The sequence below is a fragment of the Molothrus ater genome, chromosome 29 (genome assembly GCF_012460135.2).
Source record: "Molothrus ater isolate BHLD 08-10-18 breed brown headed cowbird chromosome 29, BPBGC_Mater_1.1, whole genome shotgun sequence".
NCBI classification, from domain to species: Eukaryota; Metazoa; Chordata; class Aves; order Passeriformes; family Icteridae; genus Molothrus; species Molothrus ater.
In genome coordinates this window covers 2,945,346-2,970,889 of record NC_050506.2, presented here as the reverse complement: position 1 = coordinate 2,970,889, position 25,544 = coordinate 2,945,346, and the positions used below count along the sequence as shown (strand labels likewise).

General features: G+C 50.2%; 2 protein-coding genes across 6 annotated transcripts in view; one reads left to right on the top strand and one right to left on the bottom strand.

Annotated features, from left to right (window-relative positions):
• GON4L (gon-4 like) overlaps positions 1-20,356 on the top strand; it is a 49,299-nt gene extending 28,943 nt beyond the window's left edge. For 2 of the 3 annotated variants that reach the window (XM_036398141.2, XM_054517669.1), the window contains 12 exons: positions 1,239-2,927; positions 4,546-4,792; positions 6,369-6,550; positions 10,576-10,773; positions 11,458-11,601; positions 12,904-13,047; positions 13,284-13,403; positions 13,990-14,109; positions 15,240-15,447; positions 17,717-18,422; positions 19,284-19,386; positions 19,875-20,356. In XM_036398141.2, coding sequence (XP_036254034.1) covers positions 1,239-2,927; positions 4,546-4,792; positions 6,369-6,550; positions 10,576-10,773; positions 11,458-11,601; positions 12,904-13,047; positions 13,284-13,403; positions 13,990-14,109; positions 15,240-15,447; positions 17,717-18,422; positions 19,284-19,386; positions 19,875-20,024 — 4,011 coding nt within the window. In that variant the 3' untranslated portion in view covers positions 20,025-20,356. The remainder of the gene's footprint in view (positions 1-1,238; positions 2,928-4,545; positions 4,793-6,368; positions 6,551-10,575; positions 10,774-11,457; positions 11,602-12,903; positions 13,048-13,283; positions 13,404-13,989; positions 14,110-15,239; positions 15,448-17,716; positions 18,423-19,283; positions 19,387-19,874) is intronic. The other variant, XM_036398142.2, reaches the window with a different exon arrangement.
• Positions 20,357-20,599: 243 nt separating this feature from the next.
• MSTO1 (misato mitochondrial distribution and morphology regulator 1) lies at positions 20,600-25,534 on the bottom strand. 3 transcript variants are annotated; one of them, XM_036398143.2, is made up of 14 exons: positions 25,453-25,534; positions 25,228-25,351; positions 24,931-24,985; positions 24,452-24,515; positions 24,318-24,366; positions 23,805-23,919; positions 23,596-23,713; positions 23,367-23,501; positions 23,124-23,276; positions 22,501-22,632; positions 22,219-22,400; positions 21,966-22,064; positions 21,758-21,876; positions 20,600-20,884 (listed from the first exon to the last, which is right to left on the bottom strand). In XM_036398143.2, the coding sequence occupies exons 1-14, from the start codon at positions 25,525-25,527 to the stop codon at positions 20,655-20,657; spliced, it is 1,650 nt and encodes a 549-aa protein (XP_036254036.1). In that variant the 5' UTR covers positions 25,528-25,534; the 3' UTR covers positions 20,600-20,654. The 3 variants fall into 3 exon arrangements, with proteins under 3 accessions (XP_036254036.1, XP_054373645.1, XP_054373646.1); XM_054517670.1 differs by having other exon boundaries at positions 23,124-23,501; XM_054517671.1 differs by having other exon boundaries at positions 21,966-22,061; positions 23,124-23,501.
• Between the last annotated feature and the right edge of the window lie 10 nt (positions 25,535-25,544).

Genomic DNA, 25,544 nt, shown 5'->3' with positions numbered 1-25,544 from the left:
TGTGTGGATTTTTCCCCTTATGGATTTTCCCCTTATGGATTTTCCCCCTTGTGGATTTTCCCCTTATGGATTTTTCCCCTTGTGGATTTTTTCCCCTTGTGGATTTTTCCCCTTGTGGATTTTTCCCCTTGTGGATTTTTCCCCTTGTGGATTTTCCTTTTGGATTTTTTCCCCTTGTGGATTTTTCCCCTTGTGGATTTTTTCCCTTGTGGATTTTCCTTTTGTATTTTTTCCCCTTGTGGATTTTTTCCTTGTGTGGATTTTTTCCTTGTGTGGATTTTTTCCTTGTGTGGATTTTTTCCTCATGGATTTTTTCCTTGTGTGGATTTTTTCCCTTGTGGATTTTTTCCCCTTGTGGATTTTTCCTTGTGGACTTTTTTCCTTTTGGATTTTTTCCTTTTGGATTTTTGTCCCCTTGTGGTTTTTTGTCCCCTTGTGGATTTTCCTTCTGTTTTTTTTTCCTTTTGGATTTTTTTCCTTGTGTGGATTTTTTCCTTGTGGATTTTTTCCCTTGTGGATTTTCCTTCTGGATTTTTTCCCCTTGTGGATTTTTTCCTTGTGTGGATTTTTTGTCCCCTTGTGGATTTTTTCCTTGTGTGGATTTTTTTCCCTTGTGGATTTTTTCCCTTGTGGTTTTTTCCCTTTTGGATTTTTTCCCTTGTGGATTTTTTCCTTGTGTGGATTTTCCCCTTGTGGATTTTTCCCCTTGTGGATTTTTTCCTTCTGGTTTTTTTCCTTTTGGATTTTTCCCCTTGTGTGGATTTTTTCCTTGTGTGGATTTTTTTCCTTGTGGATTTTCCTTATGGATTTTTTTCCTTGTGTGGATTTTTTTCCTTTTGTGGGTCTCCTTTTCATGTGGATTTTTCTTGGAGGCACAGAGACCATTCCTGTGAGTCAGGCAGTCAGGGAGGACTGTGCCCAAGGGAACAACTGCACTCAAATGCCATAAAATCCATTTCTCTTCATCACTCCCTGTTACACAGGGAAGTTTCCTTCCCACAAAATCTTATTTTTACTAAAGCAACCTTTATAAAGCATAAAACTTTTGTTTTTCTCAGGAGCTCAGAGTCTCCTAAAGGCTTTGCAGTGCAACTCATGAATTTCAAGTACTCTTAAGCAACATGCAGTAGTATAAAGGAAATAAAACAGAGGAAACTCTGTTGCCTTTTGTGCTCTGGAGGTGGAAATACAGAAATAGCCCATAAATAATAATTCCAATAAATTCTTGCTCCCTTCAGGCAAGCTTGCCCTCCATCCAGGGAGAGCTGAAGCAGCTGGCAGAAGATGCCAAGGAGACACCGGCCTCACCTGCTGGAGAATCTGCCCTTGTGGGGACAGAGAAGGGAGCTGCAGGCGGGGGCTGTGATGACAAATACCCTTTGCTGATGCCCAAGGGGCTCGTGCTCACCCTGAAACCTTTGGGCAACCGCTTCTCCAGGAGGCCCTGGAGGAGGCAGAGATCCTCAGCTCTGAAACCTGTCCTGATCCGCCCCAGCCCCTGCCTGCAGCCCAGCTCCAGCCCCCTGAGCGTGCAGAAAAATCAGAAATTGGCTCAGTCGGAGGCTGCCCCCAGCAGGGTCCGGGGCCGGGTCCCTCGGCCCATCCAGCCAGCGCCGCCGCCCCTGAAAGTCCCAGCAGTGCTGGCAGCTGGGGATGCCTTGGAATTCCAGAATGTTCTTTCCACTGGCCAGCCACACTCCAGACAAGCCTTCCCAGCTGCTGTAGGCCCAGCTCTGGTGGCCTCAGAGCCAGGGGCCTTCCAGCCCAAGGTGATGCTGCCGGCCTTGGGCGGGATGAGGACGCGCAAACCGTGCGTGAGGAAGAGCTACCAGAGGAAAAAAGGGACGAAATCTGCCCCGGTGATCAAAGCTTCCCCTGTGATCCAGCCCTCCCCTGTCATCCTGACTGTCCCTGCCACCACAGTGAAGGTGCTGAACATTGGCAATGGCTGCAACGTGATCCAGCCCCTGAGCACGGCCGTGGGCCGAGGCGCTCAGGCCATTCCTGTCACCACCCTGCTGGTGAATCCCTCCACATTCCCATGCCCCTTAAACCAGCCTCTGGTCACCTCTTCCATCCCATCCCTGATTGTCTCTCCCAGCCCTGTTGGGCTCTCTGCTCCTGCTGGGGCTGAAGGGGAGGAGAAGCTGACCCTGCTCCCTGCTCCAGGAGCTTTTCCTGCAGTGGAGCCCAAGGTGGAGCCCCCAGAGCTCTTTGTGCCCTGCTCCACTCTGTCCCCAAAGAAGGAGTGTGGCACAAACCCTGCCCATGGGGACACTCAGGACAAGGGGAGCAAGGGGGACTGCTGCAGCTGGGCAGTGGGAGAAGGAGATGGGAACACATCAGAGCCTTTGCCAGTGGTGGAGCTTTTGCCTCATTTAGAAAATCCTGACGCATCGGTGGAAATCAAGTCTGAAGAGTTAAGTGATGCTCCCAAAGAAGCCAACCTGGCCCAAAAAAGAGATCTTCTATGTGCTGAGAGGAGGGAGGAGTTCATGCTGGGCCTTGGCCAGGAGCTGAACATGGAGGCTGCTTGTTCCTGTGGCGGGGATGAGCCCAAGAAGGAGCACGGGCCCTGTGAGGAGAAGGGAGAGGAGGAGCGCCAGGCCCTGCCCTCCCCTCCCCAGGGGGAGCAGCAGGGGGAGCCTGGGGGGGCTGCAGGGCCCCCAGGCAGCAGTGACTCCCCAAAGAACCCCCCTCACCCAGCTGAGAGGGAGGCAGAGTTCAGCAGCCCCCCGGCAAGGCCGGAGGACTCCTCCAGCATTGATGGGCAGTCCGTGGGGACACCCGCCGGCCCCGAGGCTGCAGGGGACAGGGAAGGGCAGGAAGAAGAGGAAGAAGATGATTTTGATGATTTTACACAAGATGAGGATGAGGAGATGTCATCAGCCTCAGAAGAGTCGATTCTGTCAGTGCCAGAACTGCAGGTAAAGATAAAACATGAAAAGATAAAACTTGAGAACCCTTAAAGAAGGGGGCGACTGTGGGGGTCCTAAAACACCCTGTGGAGTCAGGGATCCCACTGGGGATCCCACTGGGGATCTGAAAATCCCACTGGGGATCCCACTGGAAATCCTACTGGGGATCCCACTGGGAATCCTACTGGGGATCCCACTGGGAATCCTACTGGAAGTCCCACTGAGGATCCCACTGGAAATCCCACCGGGGATCTGAGAATCCCACTGAGGACCCCACTGAAATCCCAATGGAAATCCTACTGGGGATCCCACTGGGAACTCCACTGAGGGCCCCACTGGAGATCCCACTGAGAATCCCACTGGAAATCCCACTGGGGATCCCACTGGAAATCCTACTGGGAACCCCACTGAAATCCCAATGGAAATCCTACTGGAGATCCCACTGGGAATCTGAAAATCCCACTGAGGACCCCACTGAAATCCCACTGGGGATCCCACTGAGAATCCCACTGGAAACCCAATGGAAATCCTACTGGGGATCCCACTGGGAATCCCACTGGGAACCCCACTGAAATCCCAGTGGAAATGCTACTGGGAACTCCACTGGAAATCCCACTGGGGATCAGGAAATCCCACTGGGGATCCCACTGAGAATCCCACTGGAAACCCAATGGAAATTCTACTGGGGATCCCACTGGGGATGAGGAAATCCCACTGGGAACTCCACTGGGGATCCCACTGAGGATCCCACTGGAAATCTCACTGGAAATCTCACTGGAAACCCAATGGAAATCCTACTGAAAATCCCACTGAGGATCCCACTGGAGATCCCACTGGAGATCCCACTGGGAACATGGGCTGATAACTCTCTAAGAGCCTGGCATTGTCCTGGTCACAGAGAAATTAAAACCCAGGTTTTCCTGGGCACATTTTAAGCATTTTAACCCCATATTGCAAACACGCAGATCTAAACTCTGCTGAGCTGCAGGGATCCCTCCATGAGGCTGCTCTCTAAGAAGTGCTTGAAGTAAAAAAAAGCAAAAATGACTTTGCAGGTCACAATTCCAGCAAACCTTGAAGAGCTGAGATGTTCATTAAGGATCATTAATGACCCCCAGTGGAAATCCCACTGGAAATCCCACAGGGAACCCCACTGGGAACATGGGCTGATAACTCTCTAAGAGCCTGGCATTGTCCTGGTCACAGAGAAATTGAAACCCAGGTTTTCCTGGGCACATTTTAAGCCCAGACTAAGGAATTATATTGCAAATATGCAGATCTAAACTCTGCTGAGCTGCAGGGATTCCTCAGTGAGGCTGCTCTCTAAGAATACTTAGAATAAAAATGACTTTGCAGGTCACAATTCCAGCAAGCCTTGAAGATCTAAGATGATAATTAAGGAATCAATAATGAATCCCTTCTAAATTAAGGCCTAATTTGCTGAATGGCAGATGCTGAAATTGAATTTTCCAATTTTAGGCAGCTCTGGAGGGGTTTGAATTCTGTTCCTTAACAAAATCCTTCAGCTGGGCAGGTGCTGAGCTGTGAAATTGGCTGTGAGGAAGCTGCTGAATGAGATTAAATCAAATCAAATCAAACAATTGGATTGATTTTTATTATTTCTAAGGAGACAATGGAAAAACTGACTTGGCTTGCAACAGAGAGACGTTTAAGCCAAGAGGGAGATTCTGAAGAGGAGAATTCCCAGGAGGAGAACTCTGAGCCTGAGGAAGAGGAGGAGGAGGAAGGGGAAGGAATAGAGAGCTTGCAGAAAGATGACGAAACGTGTGGGGACACAGCAGAGGAGCCTAAATCTGCTTTCACCATGGCCAAGGCAGCTTCCCCACAGGTGGAGGCCCACAGGAGGCCAGCAGGTGAGTGCAGGGGTTTGGGACAGCAGGTGAGTGCAGGGGTTTGGGACAGCAGGGGAGTGTAGGGGTTTGGGGACAGCAGGGGGGTTTGGGGACAGCAGGGGAGTGCAGGGGGTTTGGGACAGCAGGGGAGTGCAGGGGGTTTGGGACAGCAGGGGAGTGATGTGGGGTTTTTGGACAGCAGGGGAGTGCTGTGGGGTTTAGGGACAGCAGGGGAGTGCTGTGGGGTTTGGGGACAGCAGGGCAGTGCTGTGGGGTTTAGGGACAGCAGGGGAGTGCAGGGGGGTTTTTTGGTCAGTAAGTGAGTTCTTTGGGGTTTTTTGGACAGCAGGGGAGTGCTGTGGGGTTTGGGGACAGCAGGGGAGTGCTGTGGGGTGTTTTGCACAGCAGGTGAGTACAGGGGGGTTTGGGGACAGCAGGGGAGTGCAGGGGGTTTGGGGACAGCAGGTGAGTGCTGTGGGGTTTAGGGACAGCAGGGGAGTGCTGTGGGGTTTGGGGACAGCAGGGGAGTGCTGTGGGGTTTGGGACAGCAGGGGAGTGCTGTGGGGTTTAGGGACAGCAGGGGAGTGCTGTGGGGTGTTTTGGACAGCAGGGGAGTGCTGTGGGGTTTAGGGACAGCAGGGGAGTGCTGTGGGGTTTTTTGGACAGCAGGGGAATGCTGTGGGGTTTGGGGACAGCAGGGGAGTGCTGTGGGGTTTGGGACAGCAGGTGAGTGCTGTGGGGTTTTTGGACAGCAGGGCAGTGCTGTGGGGTTTTTGGACAGCAGGGCAGTGCTGTGGGGTTTTTGGACCCAGGGAGTGGGGAAGTAGAGCTGCTCTCTGCAGGGAAAACCAACCACTGGGGATCCTGTTTGGGTTTAACTCCCTGGGTGTATCTGAGCCCAGTGGTGTTTTCCAGCTGGGAATCCAATTTTAGGAGCCAGTCACAGCTCTCTTGCATATTTGCAGACAGATTCATGGTTTGTGTCAGCTAAGAACTGATAATTTTAGAAGAACAATATTGAACAGTCAAATCTTTGCTAATTTGAATTTTGTCTGACAAGGTCATGTTGGAGAAAAGGCAATGAAACAAAGTCCAAGTGCTAAATGAACTTGAGCAGTGAATTTTGAGGAGGGGACCTCAGCCCATTAAATCAGCAGATTCCTAAACCTCAAGCCACAAAAATCTGGATGTAACCCCCTTAGTTCCCTGTTTAATTCCCTGTTGTGTGACACCAGGTGTTTATCTATGATTTTAACTATGTTGTAAATAATTATCTAAAATTTCCAGCACAGCTCTGGGCTTGTGCTGTGTCTCTGTAGCCTTTGTGGTTGTTCTGCCCTGGTGTGAGGGATTTTTGTAGTTCCACAAAAACCTGTGCCTGCATCCAGAGATTTCTCCAGTCAGATGCTGTGGAAACAAGCAACAAAATCAGGATTTTGGCCAGCTTGACTCTTGGGAAGTGAATTTCTCCTCCACTTCCAGGGAGCACAGCCAATGTATATTTTGGCATAAATTTTACAACAATTCCTGTTGCAATATTGCCCTGGCAGGGCCCTGGGGTGCCTCTGCCACTGAGTCACCTCCTGCTCCTCCACAGGAGAGAACCTGAAAGCCCCAGGGAAGAGCAGGAGCTCCCACAGGACCAGGAGCAAGAGGGGCAGAGCTCGTGGCAGCAAAGACACCTCCAAGCTGCTGCTGCTCTACGACGAGGACATCCTGGAGAGGGACCCCCTGAGGGAGCAGAAGGACCTGGCCTTTGCCCAGGCCTACCTGACCAGGGTAAGGCAGCCCAGGAGCGGCAGAAATGGGGGGGGTTTGTGCCCCAGAACATCAGAAATGTGGGGTTTGTGCTACAAAACATCAGAAATGTGGGGTTTGTGCCAGAGAACATAAAAAATGTGGGGGTTTCTGCCACAGAGCATCAGAAATGTGGGGTTTTGTGCCACAGAACATCAGAAATGTGGGGTTTGTGCCAGAGAACATAAAAAATGTGGGGTTTTGTGCCACAGAACATCAGAAATGTGGGGTTTGTGCCACAGAAATCAGAAATGTGGGGTTTGTGCCCCAGAACATCAGAAATGTGGGGTTTGTGCTACAGAACATCAGAAATGGGGGGTTTTGTGCCACAGAACATCAGAAATTTTGGGTTTTCTGCCACAGAGCATCAGAAATGTGGGGTTTTGTGCCACAGAACATCAGAAATGTGGGGTTTGTGCCCCAGAAATCAGAATCCTGAGGGAGCAGAAGGACCTGGCCTTTGCCCAGGCCTACCTGACCAGGGTAAGGCAGCCCAGGAGCTGCAGAAATGGGGGGGTTTGTGCCCCAGAACATCAGAAATGTGGGGTTTGTGCCACAGAGCATCAGAAATGTGGGGTTTTCTGCACAGAACATCAGAAATGTGGGGTTTTCTGCCACAGAACAGCAGAAATTTGGGGTTTTCTGCCACAGAGCATCAGAAATTTGGGGTTTTGTGCCACAGAGCATCAGAAATGTGGGGTTTGTGCCCCAGAACATCAGAAATTTGGATGTTTTGTGTCACAGAAATCAGAATCCTGGGGGAGCAGAAGGACCTGGCCTTTGCCCAGGCCTACCTGACCAGGGTAAGGCAGCCCAGGAGCTGCAGAAATGGGGGGGGGTTTGTGCCACAGAGCATCAGAAATGTGGGGTTTGTGCCCCAGAACAGCAGAAATGTGGGGTTTGTGCCACAGAAATCAGAAATGTGGGGGTTTGTGCCCCAGAGCATCAGAAATGTGGGGTTTGTGCCACAGAACATCAGAAATGTGGGGTTTGTGCCATAGAGCATCAGAAATGTGGGGTTTGTGCCAGAGAACATCAGAAATGTGGGGTTTTGTGCCACAAAACATCAGAAACGTGGGGTTTGTGCCAGAGAACATCAGAAATGTGGAGTTTTGTGCCACAGAGCATCAGAAACGTGGGGTTTTCTGCCACAGAGCAGCAGAAATGTGGGGTTTGTGCCACAGAACATCAGAAATGTGGGGTTTGTGCCACAAAACATCAGAAATGTGGGGTTTTCTGCCACAGAGCAGCAGAAATTTGGGGGTTTGTGCCACAGAACATCAGAAATTTGGGGTTTGTGCCACAGAACATCAGAAATTTGGGGTTTTGTGCCACAGAACATCAGAAATGTGGGGGTTTCTGCCACAGAACATCAGAAATGTGGGGTTTCTGCCACAGAACATCAGAAATGTGGGGTTTGTGCCACAGAACATCGGAAATGTGGAGTCTGTGCCAGAGAACATAAAAAATGTGGGGTTTTGTGCCACAGAGCATCAGAAATGTGGGGTTTGTGCCAGAGAACATCAGAAATGGGGGTTTGTGCCACAGAACATCAGGAATTTTGGGTTTTCTGCCACAGAGCATCAGAAATGTGGGGTTTTGTGCCACAGAGCAGCAGAAATGTGGGGTTTTGTGCCACAGAGCAGCAGAAATGTGGGGTTTTGTGCCACAGAACATCAGAAATGGGGGGTTTTCTTCACACAACATCAGAATCCTGAGGGAGCAGAAGGACCTGGCCTTTGCCCAGGCCTACCTAACCAGGGTAAGGCAGCCCAGGAGCTGCAGAAATGTGGGGTTTGTGCCACAGAGCAGCAGAAATGTGGGGTTTGTGCCACAGAGCATCAGAAATGTGGGGTTTGTGCCACAGAGCAGCAGAAATGTGGGGTTTTGTGCCCCAGAACATCAGAAATGTGGGGTTTTGTGCCACAGAACATCAGAAATGTGGGGTTTGTGCCAGAGAACATAAAAAATGTGGGGTTTTGTGCCACAGAGCATCAGAAATGTGGGGTTTGTGCTACAGAACATCAGAAATTTGGGGTTTCTGCCAGAGAACATCAGAAATGTGGGGTTTGTGCCACAGAACATCAGAAATGTGGGGTTTGTGCCACAAAGCATGAGAAATGTGGGGTTTGTGCCCCAGAACAGCAGAAATGTGGGGTTTTGTGCCCCAGAGCATCAGAAATGTGGGGTTTTCTGCACAGAACATCAGAAATGTGGGGTTTCTGTCACAGAGCATCAGAAATGGGGGGTTTTGTGCCACAGAACATCAGAATCCTGAGGGAGCAGAAGGACCTGGCCTTTGCCCAGGCCTACCTGACCAGGGTAAGGCAGCCCAGGAGCTGCAGAAATGTGGGGTTTGTGCCACAGAACATCAGAAATGTGGGGTTTGTGCCCCAGAACATCAGAAATGTGGGGTTTGTGCCACAGAACATCAGAAATGTGGGGTTTGTGCCACAGAACATCAGAAATTTGGGGTTTTGTGCCCCAGAACATCAGAAATGTGGGGTTTTCTGCACAGAACATCAGAAATGTGGGGTTTCTGTCACAGAGCATCAGAAATGGGGGGTTTTCTGCACAGAACATCAGAAATGTGGGGTGTTCTGCCACAGAAATCAGAATCCTGAGGGAGCAGAAGGACCTGGCCTTTGCCCAGGCCTACCTGACCAGGGTAAGGCAGCCCAGGAGCTGCAGAAATGGGGGGGTTTGTGCCCCAGAACATAAAAATGTGGGATTTGTGCCCCAGAACATCAGAAATGTGGGGTTTGTGCCAGAGAACATCAGAAATGTGGGGTTTTGTGCCACAGAACATCAGAAATTTGGGGTTTTGTGCCACAGAACATCAGAAATGTGGGGTTTTGTGCCACAGAGCATCATAAATGTGGGGTTTTGTGCCCCAGAACATCAGAAATGTGGGGTTTTCTGCACAGAACATCAGAAATGTGGGGTTTTCTGCACAGAACATCAGAAATGTGGGGTTTTGTGCCACAGAACATCAGAAATGTGGGGTTTTCTGCCACAGAACATCAGAAATGTGGGGTTTTCTGCACAGAACATCAGAAATGTGGGGTTTTGTGCCACAGAACATCAGAAATGTGGGGTTTTCTGCCACAGAACATCAGAAATGTGGGGTTTTCTGCACAGAGCATCAGAAATGTGGGGTTTTCTGCCACAGAACTGCTGGGTCTGCTGGGGTGCAGTTATTTATTCCTACATGTGGTGCTTCACTTCCCAAAGTGTTCCTTTCTTGAGAGGAGGAGAGCAGCTCCTCCTCTTCCTCAGGCTCCGAGTTCTCCTCCTGGGAATTCTTTTCTTGGCTTAAACTTGACTCTGTTGCAAGCCAAGTCAGTTTTTCCATTGTTTCCTTAGAAATAACAAAACAAATCCCATTGTTTGATTTGATTTGGTTTAATATCATTCAGCAGCTTCCTCACAGCCAATTTCCCAGCTCAGCACCTGCCCAGCTGAAGGGTTTTGTTAAGGAACAGAATTCAAACCCCTCCGGAGCTGCCTAAAATTGGAAAATTCAATTTCAGCAGATTCCTGCTGATTTCCTGCTGCTGTTCTTCCTCCTCCCTCTCCTGTCCTAAGAGGGGGAGCTGGAAGTGAAGGACTCAGGGGCTGGGGGTGCTCAGTCCACAGCAGCAGAAGCTTCTGAATTTCTGACCTCCCCAGTCTGCACTGGGATGAGCAGCTTTGGGTCATCTCCAGGAAATCACTTGGTTGCTTCAACAAAATTGCAAATACTGTGTAAATTCTGAGTAGAGGAGATCAAAGATTAGTAGATGAACAGAATTAAGGGAGAAATTCCTCCCTGGGAGGGTGGTGAGACCCTGGCACAGGGTGCCCAGAGCAGCTGTGGCTGCCCAAGGCCGGCTTGGAGCAACCTGGGATGGTGCAAAGTGCCCACAACAAGGGCTTGGAACGAGCTGATTTTTACCATCCCTTCCAACACAAAATACTCTGTACTGAGCTTCTTTCTCCTGCTGGGTGTCACCAATCCCCCCCAGGTCCGTGAGACCCTGCAGCACATCCCAGGAAAATACGAAGATTTCCTGCGCGTCATCTACGAGTTCGAGATCAGCACGGACAAACGGACAGCCGTGGATCTCTACTCCACTCTGCAGAAGCTGCTGCACGACTGGCCACAGCTGCTCACTGATTTTGCTGCCTTTCTGCTACCAGAACAAGCTTTGGAGTGTGGGCTGGTAGGTAGAGTGAGAGGAGGAGGTTGGGTTTTAAGCTTGGGAGTAAAAGGATGAAGAGGTTTTTTTTTTTAGAGATGGTGATTGTTCAAATATTTGACTTGGTTGCCTTGCTACTTTTATTAATCAGAATTGGACAGTTGGGTGTTCTTTATAAATCTCTCCTGCTCAGTGTGGCTGTGGAGGATCAGCCTTTCCCACCTGGCTGCAGAGACAGCATCCAGCAGTGATTCCCCTGTCTCCACATCTGCCTCCCACTTGGCAGGATTGAGGTTCCACCTCTTCCATTCTTCCTGAATTTCCCTGTTTTATGTGCAAAGCCAAACTTTATAGCTCAGTGACAGTGAGAGGCTGTAAAGCACCTGAAAGCTTTAAACCACCAGAAAGAAAATCTTTTTGCACAATAATCTTCAGGCTGTGGTTCTGCAGACAGACCAAAAAAAGACCCTGGCTATTTGAGCAACTAGGGATGCATCACCTTAACAATATTAACAATATTGTTGATATTAACAATATTGTTGATTATTCCAAGTGGTCTTTCTCTTCCTCTGCCTCTTCCCACTTTTGTGAAGGGCATCAACACAATGGAAAACAAAGCCCAGGACAGGAATTTTATTTGTTTAAGTCAATTCAGATGCTTGGGAATATGTGCTTGAACACGAGGGTGAATCTTTTTCTTTTGGCCAGTTTGAGGAGCAGCAAGCCTTTGAAAAGAGCAGGAAGTTCCTCAGGCAGCTGGAGATCTGCTTTGCTGAAAATCCTGCCCACCACCAAAAGATCATCAAAGTCCTGCAGAGCTGTGCAGACTGCGTGCCCCAGGAGATTGCAGAGGTGAGCAGGGAGCCCTCTTCTCCCAGCCAGCCTCGTTCCCTGGCCCTGTGCGCCTGGAGACCGTGGCAGCATTCTCCCTTTTGTCATCAAATTCATGGATGGATTGATTGATTGATTGATTGATTGATTGATCGATTGATCGATCACAAAATTATTTGGGTTGGGAAGGATCTTAAAGCCCAACTCATTGCACCCCCAGGGACACTTCCCACCGTTGGTTTCTCCAATTCCCATCCAACCTGGCCTTGGATTCAGGGGGAATTGGAGAGAAAACACAGAGTCTGTGCTTCCTCTCTCCCACCTCCACCTTGCCTCTAGCACCTTTGTGTCATCTACAGAGTCTGCCTGGGCTCACAGCTCAAATTCATGGATTGATTGATTGATTGATTGATTGATTGATTGATTGATTGATTGATTGATCGATCACAAAATGGTTTGGGTTGGGAAGGAGCTTAGAGCCCATCTCATTGCACCCCCAGGGACACTTCCCACCAGTTGGTTTCTCCAATTCCCATCCAACCTGGCTTTGGATTCAGGGAGAATTGGAGACAAGAATCACAGAGTCTGTGTTTCCTTTCTCCCAAAGCCTCTCTGAGGCTTTGTGTCATCTACAGAGTCTGCCTGGGCTCACAGATTTTGGGTTTACAGCTCAAATTCATGGATGGATGGATGGATGGATGGATGATGGATGGATGGATGGATGGATGGAGGATGGATGGATGGATGGATGGATGGATGGATGGATGGATGGATGGATGGATGATGGATGGATGGATGGATGGATGATGGATGGATGGATGGATGGATGGATGGATGGATGGATGGATGGATGGATGGATGGATGGATGGATGGATGGATGGATCACAAAATGGTTTGGGTTGGGAAGAACCTTAAAGCCCATCTTGTTCCACCCCCTGCCATGGCCAGGGACACTTCCCACCGTTGGTTTCTCATGTTCCCATCCAACCTGGCCTTGGATTCAGGGGGAATTGGAGAGAAAAATCAGAGTCTGTGTTTCCTTTCTCCCACCTCCACCTTGCCTCTAGCACCTTGCAGTTGAGGCTTTGTGTCACCTACAGAGTCTGCCAGGAATTCTGGAGGAACGTTTCCAGGCTAATTTGACAATTTCCGGGCTAATTTGACAATTTCCAGGCTAATTTGCAGGGAACACCCAGGAATTTGTTCCCTCACCACCTTCCACATTGGATCTGTAACGAGCTCTGCTGCTCCCCTTGCTCTGAGAACCTTCAGAGGACAAGGAGATGAGGTGGGATGATTTTTGTGCGTTTTTCCTCTTCCAGCTGAAGACCCAAATGTGGCAGCTGCTGAAGGGCCATGACCACCTGCAGGATGAGTTCTCAGTTTTCTTTGATCACCTCCGACCCTCTGCCAGCCGCATGGGAGACTTTGAGGAGATCAACTGGACAGAAGAGAAGGAATATGAGGTGCTGCAACCTTCTCCCCAAAACCAGAAATGATAAAAGCAGAGACAAGAATCATATTGGAGCTGGAAGAACTCAATTAGAGGAGGGTGCAGTTCCAGAAGCAGAGGGGTGGGAGAGCTGCTGGTGGGATGAAGCAAACCCTTTGAATTTTTGAACAGAATTTTTGTTTTCTGGGGGGAAAAAAACCAAAATTTGGGTCAGCTGAGAGCAGCTGTTGTGTGTTTGTTCTGCTGCAGTTTGATGGCTTTGAGGAGGTGTCTCTGCCAGATGTAGAAGAGGAGGATGAACCACCCAAAATTCATGGAGCCACCAGAAACAAGAAGAGGAAGGAGATTGGAGGCCAACACCACGACAAGGTGGGGCTGGGGCATCTCCCTGGTGTTTCTCATCTGTGAGCAAATGAAATTGGGATTGAATTGGGAATAAATTGGGCCTAGGGTATTTCCTTGGTATTTCTCACCTCTGAGCAAATGAAATTGGAATTGAATTGGGATTAAATTGGGATTAAATTGGGCCTGGGGTATTTCCTTGGTATTTCTCACCTCTGAGAAAATGAAATTGGGATTAAATTGGGCCTGGGGCATCTTCCTGGGATTCCTCATCTGTGAGCAAATTAAAAATTGGGATTAAATTGGGCCTGGGGTATTTCCCTGGTATTTCTCACCTATGAGCAAATTAAATTGGGATTAAATTTGGATTGAATTGGGATTAAATTGGGGTTGAATTGGGATTAAATTGGGGTTGAATTGTGTTATTGAGGATGTGGCACCAACCTGGCAGAGGTGGAAGAAGGGGATGGGGATGTTTCTGTTGTGCTTTGATTGCCAGCAGCGCTTCAGTTCTCTGCTGGAGCCCCCGTGTCCCCCTGTTCCTTGTCTGTCTGTCTGTCTGTCTGTCTGTCTGTCTGTCTGTCTGTCAGCTGGAGTGTCTGTCTGTTCACAGGAGGTGGACTGGGTGGAGGGGCTGAAGGAATGTTCCTGTTCCTGTTCCTGCCATGAAGGGAGCAGTGACCCGAAGCTCAAGAAGAGCAAGAGGAGGAGCTGCAGCCATTGTGGCAGCAAGGTCAGGGAGGGGTCCTGGGGATCCTGGAGCCCCCAAATCCTGGGGGAGGAGGGGAATCCCAAATGCAGAGCTGAGGAGGGGAATCCATCCAAAAGTGAGGGAGGGGATCCCAAATCCAGAGGGGAGGAAGGGGATCCCAAATCCAGAGGTGAGGAGGGGAATCCATCCTGGGGTGAGGAGGGGAATCCATTTGGAGATTAAATTGGGATTAAATTGGGATTCCAGAGATGAGGAAGGGAATCCCAAATCCTGGGGGAGGAGGGGAATCCCAAATCCAGAGCTGAGGAGGGGAATCCCAAATCCAGAGGTGAGCAGGGGAATCCCAAATCCAGAGGTGAGCAGGGGAATCCCAAATCCAGAGGTGAGGAAGGGAATCCCAAATCCAGAGGTGAGGGAGGGAATCCCAAATCCAGAGGTGAGCAGGGGAATCCCAAATCCAGAGGTGAGCAGGGGAATCCCAAATCCAGAGGTGAGGAGGGGAATCCCAAATCCAGAGGTGCCTCCCTGCCTGGAGTTCTGCCTGCACCTCCCTGCCCTTCTCCCATCTCTCTCCCCTCCTCCCTTTCTGCTGCCCCTCCTTGCTCTGCTAAATCTCCATTTTGGTGTTCTGCTGGCTTAAGAAGAAGTTTTTAGAGTGGAGGAGGCTGGCATGGCCACTATGTGAAGAGGCCAATTTCTGATGATGATGATGATGATAATAATAATAATAGGTCAATTTCTGATGATGATAATAGTAGTAGTAATAATAATAATAATAATAATCATCATCATCATCTTCATAATCTAATAAATTAATAAGCATAAAATAACAATATTGATCATAATAATAATGGTATTAATAACAATAATAATAACAACAAGAAGAAGAATAGAATAACAATAATAGCAATGTTAATAATAACAATAATAATTATAATAATGCTTATTATTCTATTATTATTATTATTATTATTATTATTATTATTATTATTATTATTATTATTATTATTATTATTATTATTATTATTATGTTGGTTGTATTTTTTTTTCTCTAAAGCAAATATAATTCAGGAATGCCTGGGCAGCAAAGCCTGAGGTGTGTTTGGCAAGGACAGACCCGTGGGTGATTGTGCCTCTGGGTTGCTTTGCAGGTGTGTGAAAGCAAATTTTATAAAAACAAAGATTCTCAGGAGCTCCCTGCCAGCCTTGCTCAGAGGGAGTCGAGTCCCCAGCCAGAAGGGAAGGAGCCTGGAATGTCCAAGGAAGCTGGAGAAGAAATCCTGGAGAGCAGAGACGAGGCAGAGGATGCCCAGGGCAGGACAAAGCCTGGCCCGAGGAGGGTGGAGTCTCTGTCTGCAGGTGTGTGCAGCTCGTGTCTGCTGCTGGCAGCTGTGGAACCCTCTCCACACAGATCAGGAGAGGTGCAGGCACTTCTCTGGAGTTATTTATGTTTATATATTTCATGTATAATATAAAAATATATCTATATTTTATATATGATATAATATATAAAATCAGTTTATATTTTTATATATAATATTTAATATAAAATCGATTTATATTTATATATAATATTATATATATTTTAAATATACTAGATATTATATATATTTATTAATATATATAGTATACATAAAATATATATTTAAATATATATAAAATAAATTCAAATATATACAATATATATTATATATTTAAATATAGTTATTTATATATCATAATAATATATAAAATTGTTATATTTATCCATAAATTATATATTAAATATTATCAATTAATAAATTATAAATTATATATTAACTATTATATATTATTATAATATATAAATATTAATATTAAATATTATATATATTATTATAAATTAGATATTGAATATTAGATGTATAAATATATTTAATGTTTAATATATAAAAATATATCATATATTTAAAATGCACATTTTAAACAGAGATTGTTTAAAGGCCCATGAAGAGATGGTGGCTCTGAAATGCTAAAATGGAAACTGGGGAAGAAGCAGCACCATGGAAAATATATATATAAAATATATATTAAAAATTTATATATATATATAAAATATATATAAAAAATTAAAATATATTATATATATATAAAATATATTTTAAATGTGTATTTAAAAAAATATATATAATATATTTAAAATGCACATTTTAAAATATATTTTATATATATAATATATTTAAAATGCACATTTTAAAATATATTTTATATATATAATATATTTAGAATACAAATTTTAAATATATTTTATATATATAATATATTTAAAATACACATTTATTGAGTATAATAATTCTAATTATTGTCTTTTCACTTTTTTTCCCTCTGGATGTTCTAAACCCTTTCCTGCCCAGAGAATATTCTGCCCTTTTCACAGTGATGGCTCCATTTAAGCTTCTCTTGCCAGATGCTGCTCCAGTCCCCAGTCCATGGTGCTGCTCTTCCCCAGTTTCCATTTTGCCATTTCAGAGCCACCAGCTCCTAATGTGCCTTTAAACAATCTCTGTGTGTTTGTTTTTCCTCCAGTCTGGTCCAGAGCAGGACAAACACAATTCTGGCAGGATGAACAGCCTGAGGGAAGAGTTCTGCTCCTTCCTCTTCTCCTTCCTCTCCTCCTTCCTCTCCTCCTTCCTCTCCTCCTTCCTCTCCTCCTTCCTCTCCTCCTTCCTCTTCTCCTTTTTCTCCTCCTTCCTCTCCTCCTTCCTCTCCTCCTTCCTCTCCTCCTTCCTCTCCTCCTTTTTCTCCTCCTTCCTCTCCTCCTTCCTCTTCTCCTTTTTCTCCTCCTTTCTCTTCTCCTTCTCCTTCTTCTTCTCCTTTCCCTTCTCCTCCTCCTTTTCCTCCTCCTCCTTTTCCTCCTCCTCCTTTTCCTCCTCCTCCTTTTCCTCCTTTTCCTCCTCCTTTTCCTCCTCCTTCTCCTCCTCCCTCTTCTCCTCCTTCCTCTTCTCCTTCCTCTTCTCCTTTTTCTCCTCCTTTCCCTTCTCCTTTCCCTTCTCCTCCTCCTTCTCCTCCTCCTTTTCCTTTTCCTCCTCCTTTTCCTCCTCCTCCTTTTCCTTTTCCTCCTCCTTTTCCTCCTCCTTTTCCTCCTCCTTTTCCTCCTCCTTTTCCTCCTCCTTTTCCTCCTCCTTTTCCTCCTCCTTTTCCTCCTCCTTTTCCTCCTCCTTTTCCTCCTCCTCCTTTTCCTCCTCCCTCTTCTCCTCCTCCCTCTTCTCCTCCTCCCTCTTCTCCTCCTTCCTCTTCTCCTCCTCCTCCTGCTCCTGGGGACAGCACACAGTTCAATACAGGAGTTTAAATGTGGTTTCCTGCCTGGGTTTGTGGCTTTGCCAGGAGCTGTTTCACTGGAGAGTTTTGCTCTGGGCAATGCACTTTTGCAATCTTCATCACTTCACCCAGCAGTTGGTTGCAGCAGCCCACAGGGGTGAAGAAAATTGGCTGCAGATTTGTTTGCTTTGGAGCACAGGTGGGGAAAAGGCAGGTGGAGTCACAAAGCTGCTCCCAAACTGCTCTCATGTGCAGCATTAGGCTCTGTAAATAAAAATCTCTCTACAAGTCAGGGAATGAAGCCTCCAGGGCTTTTCCTTACAGCTTCTGTGACCTTGTTTGTGTTTCTCAGCAGGACCTCAGCTGGAAGGAAGGCTGCCCTCCAGCACACCTTGTGGAAAGGCTGCCCCTGCTGATGCCCAGCTTCCAGAAGGTTCCAGTGCGGCTGTGGACGCTGCCAAGGACAGGGACTCTGCTGCCACTGGCCCCAGATGGGCTCAGCTGCCAAAAGCTGCCCTGAAACTACCTCAAGAAACCAAAGCCTGCCCTTGCCCTGGGGCCCTGGAGCAGCCTGGGGGGGAGGCACAGGGGCTGAGCAGGGACCTGCTGCTCTCTGCTGCAGCCAGAGGCTCCCCAGCACCTCCTCCCTGCCAGCCTGAGGGGCTTCATTCTGAACATGGGGGCTCTGCTCTTGCTCCTGAAGGTGGCAGAGAGCTCGAGGAGGGAGCAGCTTTGGCCCTGGCAGGAGGAGCTGAAGCAAAGCAGGGCTGGAGCTGCAGGAGCGAGAGCTGCAGCTCGGGCTCCCCTGGGCACTGCAGCTTGGACACACAGGACAGAGGCTGCTCTGGAGCTGCTCCTGAGGCCAGGCCAAGGGCAAATGCAAGCAGCAGCAGCTTCTTGGTGCATCAGCAGCCTGGGCAGATGGAGCCCAGAGCAGGAACAGCCTGCCCAGGGCACAGGGAGGAGGAGCAGCAGCAGCAGCGGGTGACAGAGGCCACCGTGTGTGCCAAGAACAGCAAAGTCAGCTCCACTGGGGAGAAGGTCGTGCTCTGGACCAGGTACTTCTGCCTGAGCTCCTCTTTCTGTGCCCCCTGTTTGGCTCCAGCTCTGACTGGGTCATTTCATTTTGTGTCCCTGATTTCTGACCCTTCCCTTTGCTCAGTCCATGTTTGGCCCCATGAGCTGCTCCTGGCAGGGCTCTTATTGGAGCACTTCAGACTGGGGGGAAAGAAAAACTTAAAACCTTCTCAAAAAGTTTCTCAAACCTTCTCAAAAAATCTTAAAACCTCCTTCAAAAAACTTAAAGCCAGGCTAAAGGAGCTCTGCTTAGAGAAGGGGCCTGGGGTTGGGGTGGCAGGAGGAGCCTTGCTCAGGGATGGCAGAGCTGGGATGGCAGAGCTGGGATGGCTGAGCTGGGATTGGAGAACTGGGATTGGAGAGCTGGGATTGGAGAGCTGGGAATTGGAGAGCTGGGATAGCAGAATTGGGATTGGAGAACTGGGATGGCTGAACTGGGATTGGAGAACTGGGATTGGAGAGCTGGGATGGCTGAGCTGGGATTGGAGAGCTGGGATGGCTGAGCTGGGATGGCTGAGCTGGGATGGCTGAGCTGGGATGGCTGAGCTGGGATTGCTGAGCTGGGATTGGAGAACTGGGATTGGAGAACTGGGATTGGAGAGCTGGGATGGCTGAGCTGGGATTGGAGAGCTGGGATGGCTGAGCTGGGATGGCAGAGCTGGGATGGCTGAGCTGGGATTGGAGAGCTGGGATGGCTGAGCTGGGATGGCTGAGCTGGGATGGCAGAGCTGGGATGGCTGAGCTGGGATTGGAGAGCTGGGATGGCTGAGCTGGGAGCAGGGCTGGGGTGTTTGAGTCTCTTGCTGGTTTGGGGCTGCTTTCACAGGGGTTTTGTTCTGCAGGGAGGCTGACAGAGTCATCCTCACCACGTGCCAGGAGAAGGGAGCCCACCTGGACACCTTCCACGCCATCTCCCAGAAGCTGGGCAACAAGACAGCCAGTGAGGTGAGGGCTGCTGTGGGAGAGGGGCTGGCAAGGTCAGGGTGCTGTCCTAGCAGCCTCCCTAACTTCAGTTGGATGAAAAAATCATCTCCGTTGCAAATTAAAAAAATCAAAAGCAAACTCTGTTCTGTTTGATTGTGCCAAAAATGCTGTGTGCCCTGGTCCTGGCAGGGTCACCAGTGGGATTTGAGCTGCACCTTTGGCACTGGAGTTGTTTCAGTGGCTGCTACTCAGCCTCCCCCTTCTGTACACAGGATCTGCTTTTGAATCCTCCCAAACTGCCAGATTTGACCTGGAGAATGAAACTGTTCTTCCAGAGAAAACAAAACCCAGAGCTCTTCCAGTTCTCCTCCTTGATGCCTCAATCTTGTATGAATTGCCACTGTGCTGTGGATTTTTTGGTGTTACAGAACACCCTGAGCTTGTGTGGAATATGAAATTGCAGTTCCATGGCAGCTCTGAGGTCACCCTGGATTTCCTTGGTTCCCCAGGTGTCCCACAGGTTCAGGGAGCTGATGAGGCTCTTCCACACGTCCTGTGATGGCAGCTCTGAGGATGAGGAGGATGCCACGAGCACCAGCAACACAGACCAGCTGTCAGACAAAGATCTTCTGCTTTCTGAGGAAGAACCTGATGACTGAGGTGATGAAACTACTGACTGCACCAGAAGAGGGGTTTTTGTTTTTTGCCAGTTTGCTGCTAGACAGGTGCTGTGGAAAAATGTTTGCACAGGTACTTGAGACAGCACCTTAATTACTTTTTGTTCAATTTCCAGCCTGTACCAAACCAAAGGCAGGAAGTAAAATGAAAAAAATTCTTTAGAACTCCCCTGGGGAGTTTCAGCAGTGGAATAACAGAACTTGGGGACACTGATCTGGCCTTGGGGCCCAGCAGCCTCTAACCAGGACCTGTAAATATTGTACCCTGAAATGTCACTTTTTATGTGCAACAAACACATGAGTTTTTCTAAGTTCTCCCCTTGTGCTGATTGTATGTGAGATAGTTACAGTCTGAATTTTCTATTTATTGTCTGGGTTTATTTGAACAGGCAGAGCAAATCCAATTTGCACTGCTGAAAAAAAAAAAAAAAAAGCCAACCAAAATATAGAAAAGAAAAAGCAGCTTTCCTCCTTTGCCACACAACTGTGAGTAGCTGGAGAACTTCCCCCAGAAGATTTTTTTTGGTAAAATGAGAAGAAGGAACAGCTGGGCCATCTCCAGAACCATTCCCTTTATTCTGGGAGCCACCTCAAAGCCACTCCCGCTGTGCATTAGTCTGAATCTCCTTCATCCTCAGATCCATCAGCTCCAGCTCCTGGCTCATAGCACTGGGCCAGGGTTCTGAGCTCCTCCAGGGCCTCCTGGACGTCGTCGTGCTCCAGCCCGGCCGCGCAGGGGCGGCCCCAGCGCCGCGGCCGCAGCTCCCGGCACAGCCCCGAGAGCAGCCCCAGCAGGCCAGGGCAGCTCTGCAGGGCTGCCAGCACGGGCACGCTCTCAACACCTGCGGGGAGAGCGGCACAGCAAGGGTTAAACAGCACCAAACCCTCGGGCCTTGCTCTGTGCTGCTGCAGCACCTCCAGCGCAGCTGCTCCCAGCTCTGCACGCTGGGTCTGTTCCTCACTGATCATTTTGGGGTGTTATTGATCATTTTGGGGTGTTATTGATCATTTCGGGGTGTTATTGATCATTTTGGGGTGTTATTGATCATTTCGGGGTGTTATTGATCATTTTGGGGTGTTGTTCACAATTTTGGGGTGTTATTGATCATTTCGGGGTGTTGTTCACAATTTTGGGTTGTTGTTCACAATTTTGGGTTGTTATTGATCATTTTGGGTCGTTGTTCATAATTTTGGGTTGTTATTGATCATTTTGGGTTGTTGTTCACAATTTTGGGTTGTTGTTCACAATTTTGGGTTGTTATTGATAATTTCCCCCTCTGTCAGGCCCCAGTCTCTCTGTTGCAGAGTTTAAGGGGTGTTTGTTACCTGCTGAGGAAAAGCCCTGGGCTCTGTCCAGGAGGATGACAGGCACAGCAAGGGTTAAACAGATGACAGGCACAGCAAGGGTTAAACACCACCAAACCCTCAGCCCTTGCACAAGGACTGGGCTTGAGCTCAGCTGCTCCCAGCTCTGCACACTGGGTTGGTTGGTTATTAATAACCCTGGTTATTGATAATTTTGGGTTGTTATTGATAATTTTGGGTTGTCATTGATAATTTTGGGTTGTCATTGATAATTTTGGGCTGTCATTGATAATTTTGGGCTGTTATTGATAATTTTGGGTTGTCATTGATAATTTTGGGTTGTCATTGATAATTTCCCCCTCTGTCAGGCCCTGATCTCCCTGCTGCAGAGTTTAAGGGGTGTTTGTTACCTGCTGAGGAAGAGCCCTGGGCTCTGTCCTGGAGGAAGCCTCGTGTGGTCAGGAGAGGAGAGAAGAACTGTGGGAAGGGAGGCTGGGTGTGACAGGGCTGCTGGAGCACGTGGCAGGTGCTGTGAGGAGATGAATGAAGTTACCCAGAGCCCCCTCAGTGCTCCCTGTGCTAAACCAGCACCCCCTGAAGCTCCAGACCTGCACCCACCTGAAGGCCCCTGGGAAGTGGCTGTGCAGGTACTGCTGGAGCACCTGCTCAGGGCTCTCACAGCTGTGCAGGGGCGACCTGGGCTGGCCTGGGCAGCTGCTGCAAAGGAAATTCAGCGTTTTCCAGCCTGGAACCATCAAGGCCTCAGCTGCTCTTCAGCTGTTTTGCTCTCAAATCAGCAGCACTCAGTCCCTAGGCCGCTCCTCTGTGGATGAGGAATCCTGCAGGAAGTGCAGCTCAGGTGCTGATTTACCTGGGGGCTTTCTCCTGGCCAATTCCTCGTAGCACCACAGACTGAGCAAAGCAGGAGCTGAACCTCTGCTCCTTGCACGAGGACAGGAGCTTCCAGGGCACATCCTGGTGGGCACTTAAAACATCAGGGAGCGAGGAGCCAGACGAGGCAGGCAGGGGAAGAGCTGCCCAGGCAGCCACAACCTGGATTTGGGTGACAGAGCAGAGTCTGGAACACGCTCCTGGCACAGCTGGGGCCGTGCAGAACAGCTGCAGCACAGCTGGAAGGTCTCCTCATCCTCACCTTCCTCCCAGAAAAGGTGAGGGAGTCAGCAAAGTGCAGCATGGAGGCCTGGGAGGAGCAGAGCCTGTAGGGAGCCGTGAGGGTGTCGAGTGCAGCTGCCAGAATTGCACTGCTCTGGTAGTTCAGGGATGCCTGGGGAGGAGACAAGTGCAGCAATGGCAGGACAGCTCACAGTTTGTGTATTTGACTTCAACCAGATTGTAAAGTGTGCCTTTAAAAGAGGTGGTTTACAGTTATTTCAGGGTTGGGATAAGCAGCCAGTGTGTAACTGTAGTTCCAGCCCTGCTGTTGGCTAACAGATGCTTTGGTGCCAGTTTTCTTATCTTTTTTGGCTCCTTAGGGCTCCAGTGAGGCTGGAGTTACTCCAAGCATGGAGAATAATGTAGTAAAGCCTTTTCTTCAGTGCCAGCACCCACCAGAAAGCACAGTGGCCAAGGAAATGTGTTAATATTTTCAAAAGCAGCAAGAAAATTACAGAAATGAAAAGCTGGCAGCTAAAAGTCCCAGTGAAAAAGCAGGAAAAGGTCAGTGCTGAGCAGAACAGCACCATGGAAAAGCACCAAGCCCCAGAGCTGCAGGAGCTCAGTGCCAGCCATGGTGGGTGATCCCAGCCCAGCACTTACATTGTATTTTATGTATGGAAATGTCACAGGAGGCTCTGGCTTGAGTCCCAAAGTGCCACTGAGTGACAGGGGGCAGAGGAGAGAGCTGTGACGGGACAGGTGGGCAAGGCCCAGGGCCGTGTTCATCAGTCTCTGAAAACTCTTCTGAGGGTCCTGGGGGGGAAAAAATCCAACCATTGGAACAGCAAGAACCTGCCCAAGCCAGGCTGGGCAGCTGCTCTGGGCTCTCCATTGTTTACTCACTCCCACAGCACTCAGGACTGGAGTCAGGCCCCAGGTGAGGATCCCCTGCCGTGAGTACTCATCGTGGAGCAGCTCTGTCACCTTGGCACCAACTCCAGAGAATCCATTGTGGAGGTCACAGAGCACCTGAAACCCCTGGGGGAAGGAAACAACGGCAGCATCTCAGATTCTGCTTCTCCTCGAGCAGGAAGTTTCTTGGAAGCAAAGGGAGCTTGGAGAAGGTGAGCACCTGAAGATAATCACACTCCTCAACAAAGAAGTGCAGCCGATCTTCCAACTCCTCCACGCAGGCAGGGTCCTGCAGGAGACTTTCACCTTGCCCAAAGGCTTCGAGACAGCCACAATCCCTAAGAGAAAAATGGGTAAAGAGGGCTTATTTTATCCCTTTTATTCATCCTTGAAGGCAAAACTCAGCCCTGGTTTGGGGTCTGGCCATACCCATCGTGCAGGTACTGCCGGATCACGTGGAGACTCTTGGGGTGCAGGTGCACGTTGAGGTAATCAGACCAGAGCCTGATGGAGGGAGCCTGCTGGGAGCCTGCAGGAGAGGAACCTGCAGGGAGGCAGAGGGGAGAGCAAAGGTCCTTTGAGCTCTGAGCATCCCCTTCGAGCTCTGAGCATCCCCATGAATGTAAAACCAGTTTTCTAACATGTTCTGAGCACCCCCTTTCTGCTCTGAGCATCCTCTTTGAGTTCTGAGCATCCCCGTGAATGCAAAATCAAATTTTTAACTTATCCAGGTTTTTTGGCCCATCTGCTGGGCTGAAAAAACAGGATAAGTTAAAAAATTGGGTCAGCCCATCTGCCCCAGCTCTCCATAAGCCAAGCACTGTTATCCCATAGTTTTCCTTCTCCCTGTTCCCTCACACGCTGTCCCACGGCAGGAACCAGGGAATTCTGGTTCTGCCTTTCTGGACCTGATCGCAGAGACCGAACCCAGCGTGCACAAACCTGGCCCCGCAGCACCGGGATTCCCCTTGGCGTCCCCGGCAGCGTCTCCCTGCGGGAACAATCCCGGGCCGGTTACCGGGGGCTTCGCCTCGTCCCCGGGCCGGGAGCGGTGCGGGACCCGCGGCCGCGCTCACCCTGCGGCTCCCGGTGTCCCGCGACGCGCAGCCCCGCTCCCGGTAATCGGCGACAGCCCCGTCCCTGCGACACAAAGCGGCGGCAGCTGCGGGACCCCGGCACGGCCCGGCCCGCACTCCCCAGCTCACCGGTGACACCGTCCTGTCCCTCCCTGTCCCGTCCCGTCCCATCCCGCACTCACCGGCGGCCCCGTTCCCTCCCGTCCCGTTCCATCCCGCACTCACCAGCTCACGGGCGGCTCCGTCCCGTCCCGTCCCGTCCCGCACTCCCCAGCTCATCGACAGCCCCGTCCCATCCCGCACTCACCGGTGGCCCGGTCCCGTTCCCTCCCGTACTGTCCCATCCCGCACTCACCAGCTCACGGGCGGCTCCGTCCCATCCCATCCCGTCCCGTCCCGTCCCGTCCCGTTCCCTCCCGCACCATCCCGCACTCACCGGTGGCCCGGTCCCGTTCTCTCCCGCACTATCCCGCACTCACCAGCTCACCGGCGGTTCCGTGTCCGCCCCGTCCTCTCTGAGCGCGCCCACGCCGCCTGCAAACAGAGCCCAGTCACGGCGAGGCCGCCCGGTGCCCCATCCCGCCCGGTGCCCGCGTCCATCCCGCCCGGTGCCCGGTGCCCGGTGCCCCATCCCGCCCGGTGCCCGTGTCCATCCCGCCCGGTGCCCGGTGCCCGGTGCCCCATCCCGCCCGGTGCCCGCGTCCATCCCGCCCGGTGCCCCATCCCGCCCGGTGCCCGTGTCCATCCCGCCCGGTGCCCGCCTCCCTCCCTGGTACCTTTCAGCTCCAGCGCCACCAGCCGCGGCTCGGGGCTCTCGGTGCCGCCCGGGCCCCGCCCGAAGCGGAGCAGCGCGGCCGGGCGGAGCTCGGCGGGCTCGGCGGGGCCGCGCAGCGCGGCGGCCTGCGGGGAACGGCGGGGAGGAGAGGAGCGATCAGAGCGAGCCCCGGGCCCGGCCCGACCCCCGGCCCGACCCCCGGCCCGGCCCGCAGCTGCCCCCGCACCTGCAGCCCCCACCAGTGCGCGCCCACGCAGCCCGAGTAGTGCCCGAGCTGCAGCGTGACCGCCTCCCCCGGCATCGCCCCCAGGAACGGAA

What these genes read in the sequence shown, in the direction of transcription:
- MSTO1 (XM_054517670.1), bottom strand. Translation starts at nt 25,527, where the DNA reads ATGCCGGGGGAGGCGGTCACGCTGCAGCTCGGGCACTACTCGGGCTGC. An exon ending in CGCACTGGTGGGGGCTGCAG is followed by an intron (nt 25,352 to 25,452) that starts GTGCGGGGGCAG and finishes CGTTCCCCGCAG; the next exon opens with GCCGCCGCGCTGCGCGGCCC. An exon ending in CGGCAGTACCTGCACGATGG is followed by an intron (nt 23,714 to 23,804) that starts GTATGGCCAGAC and finishes TTTTTCTCTTAG; the next exon opens with GGATTGTGGCTGTCTCGAAG.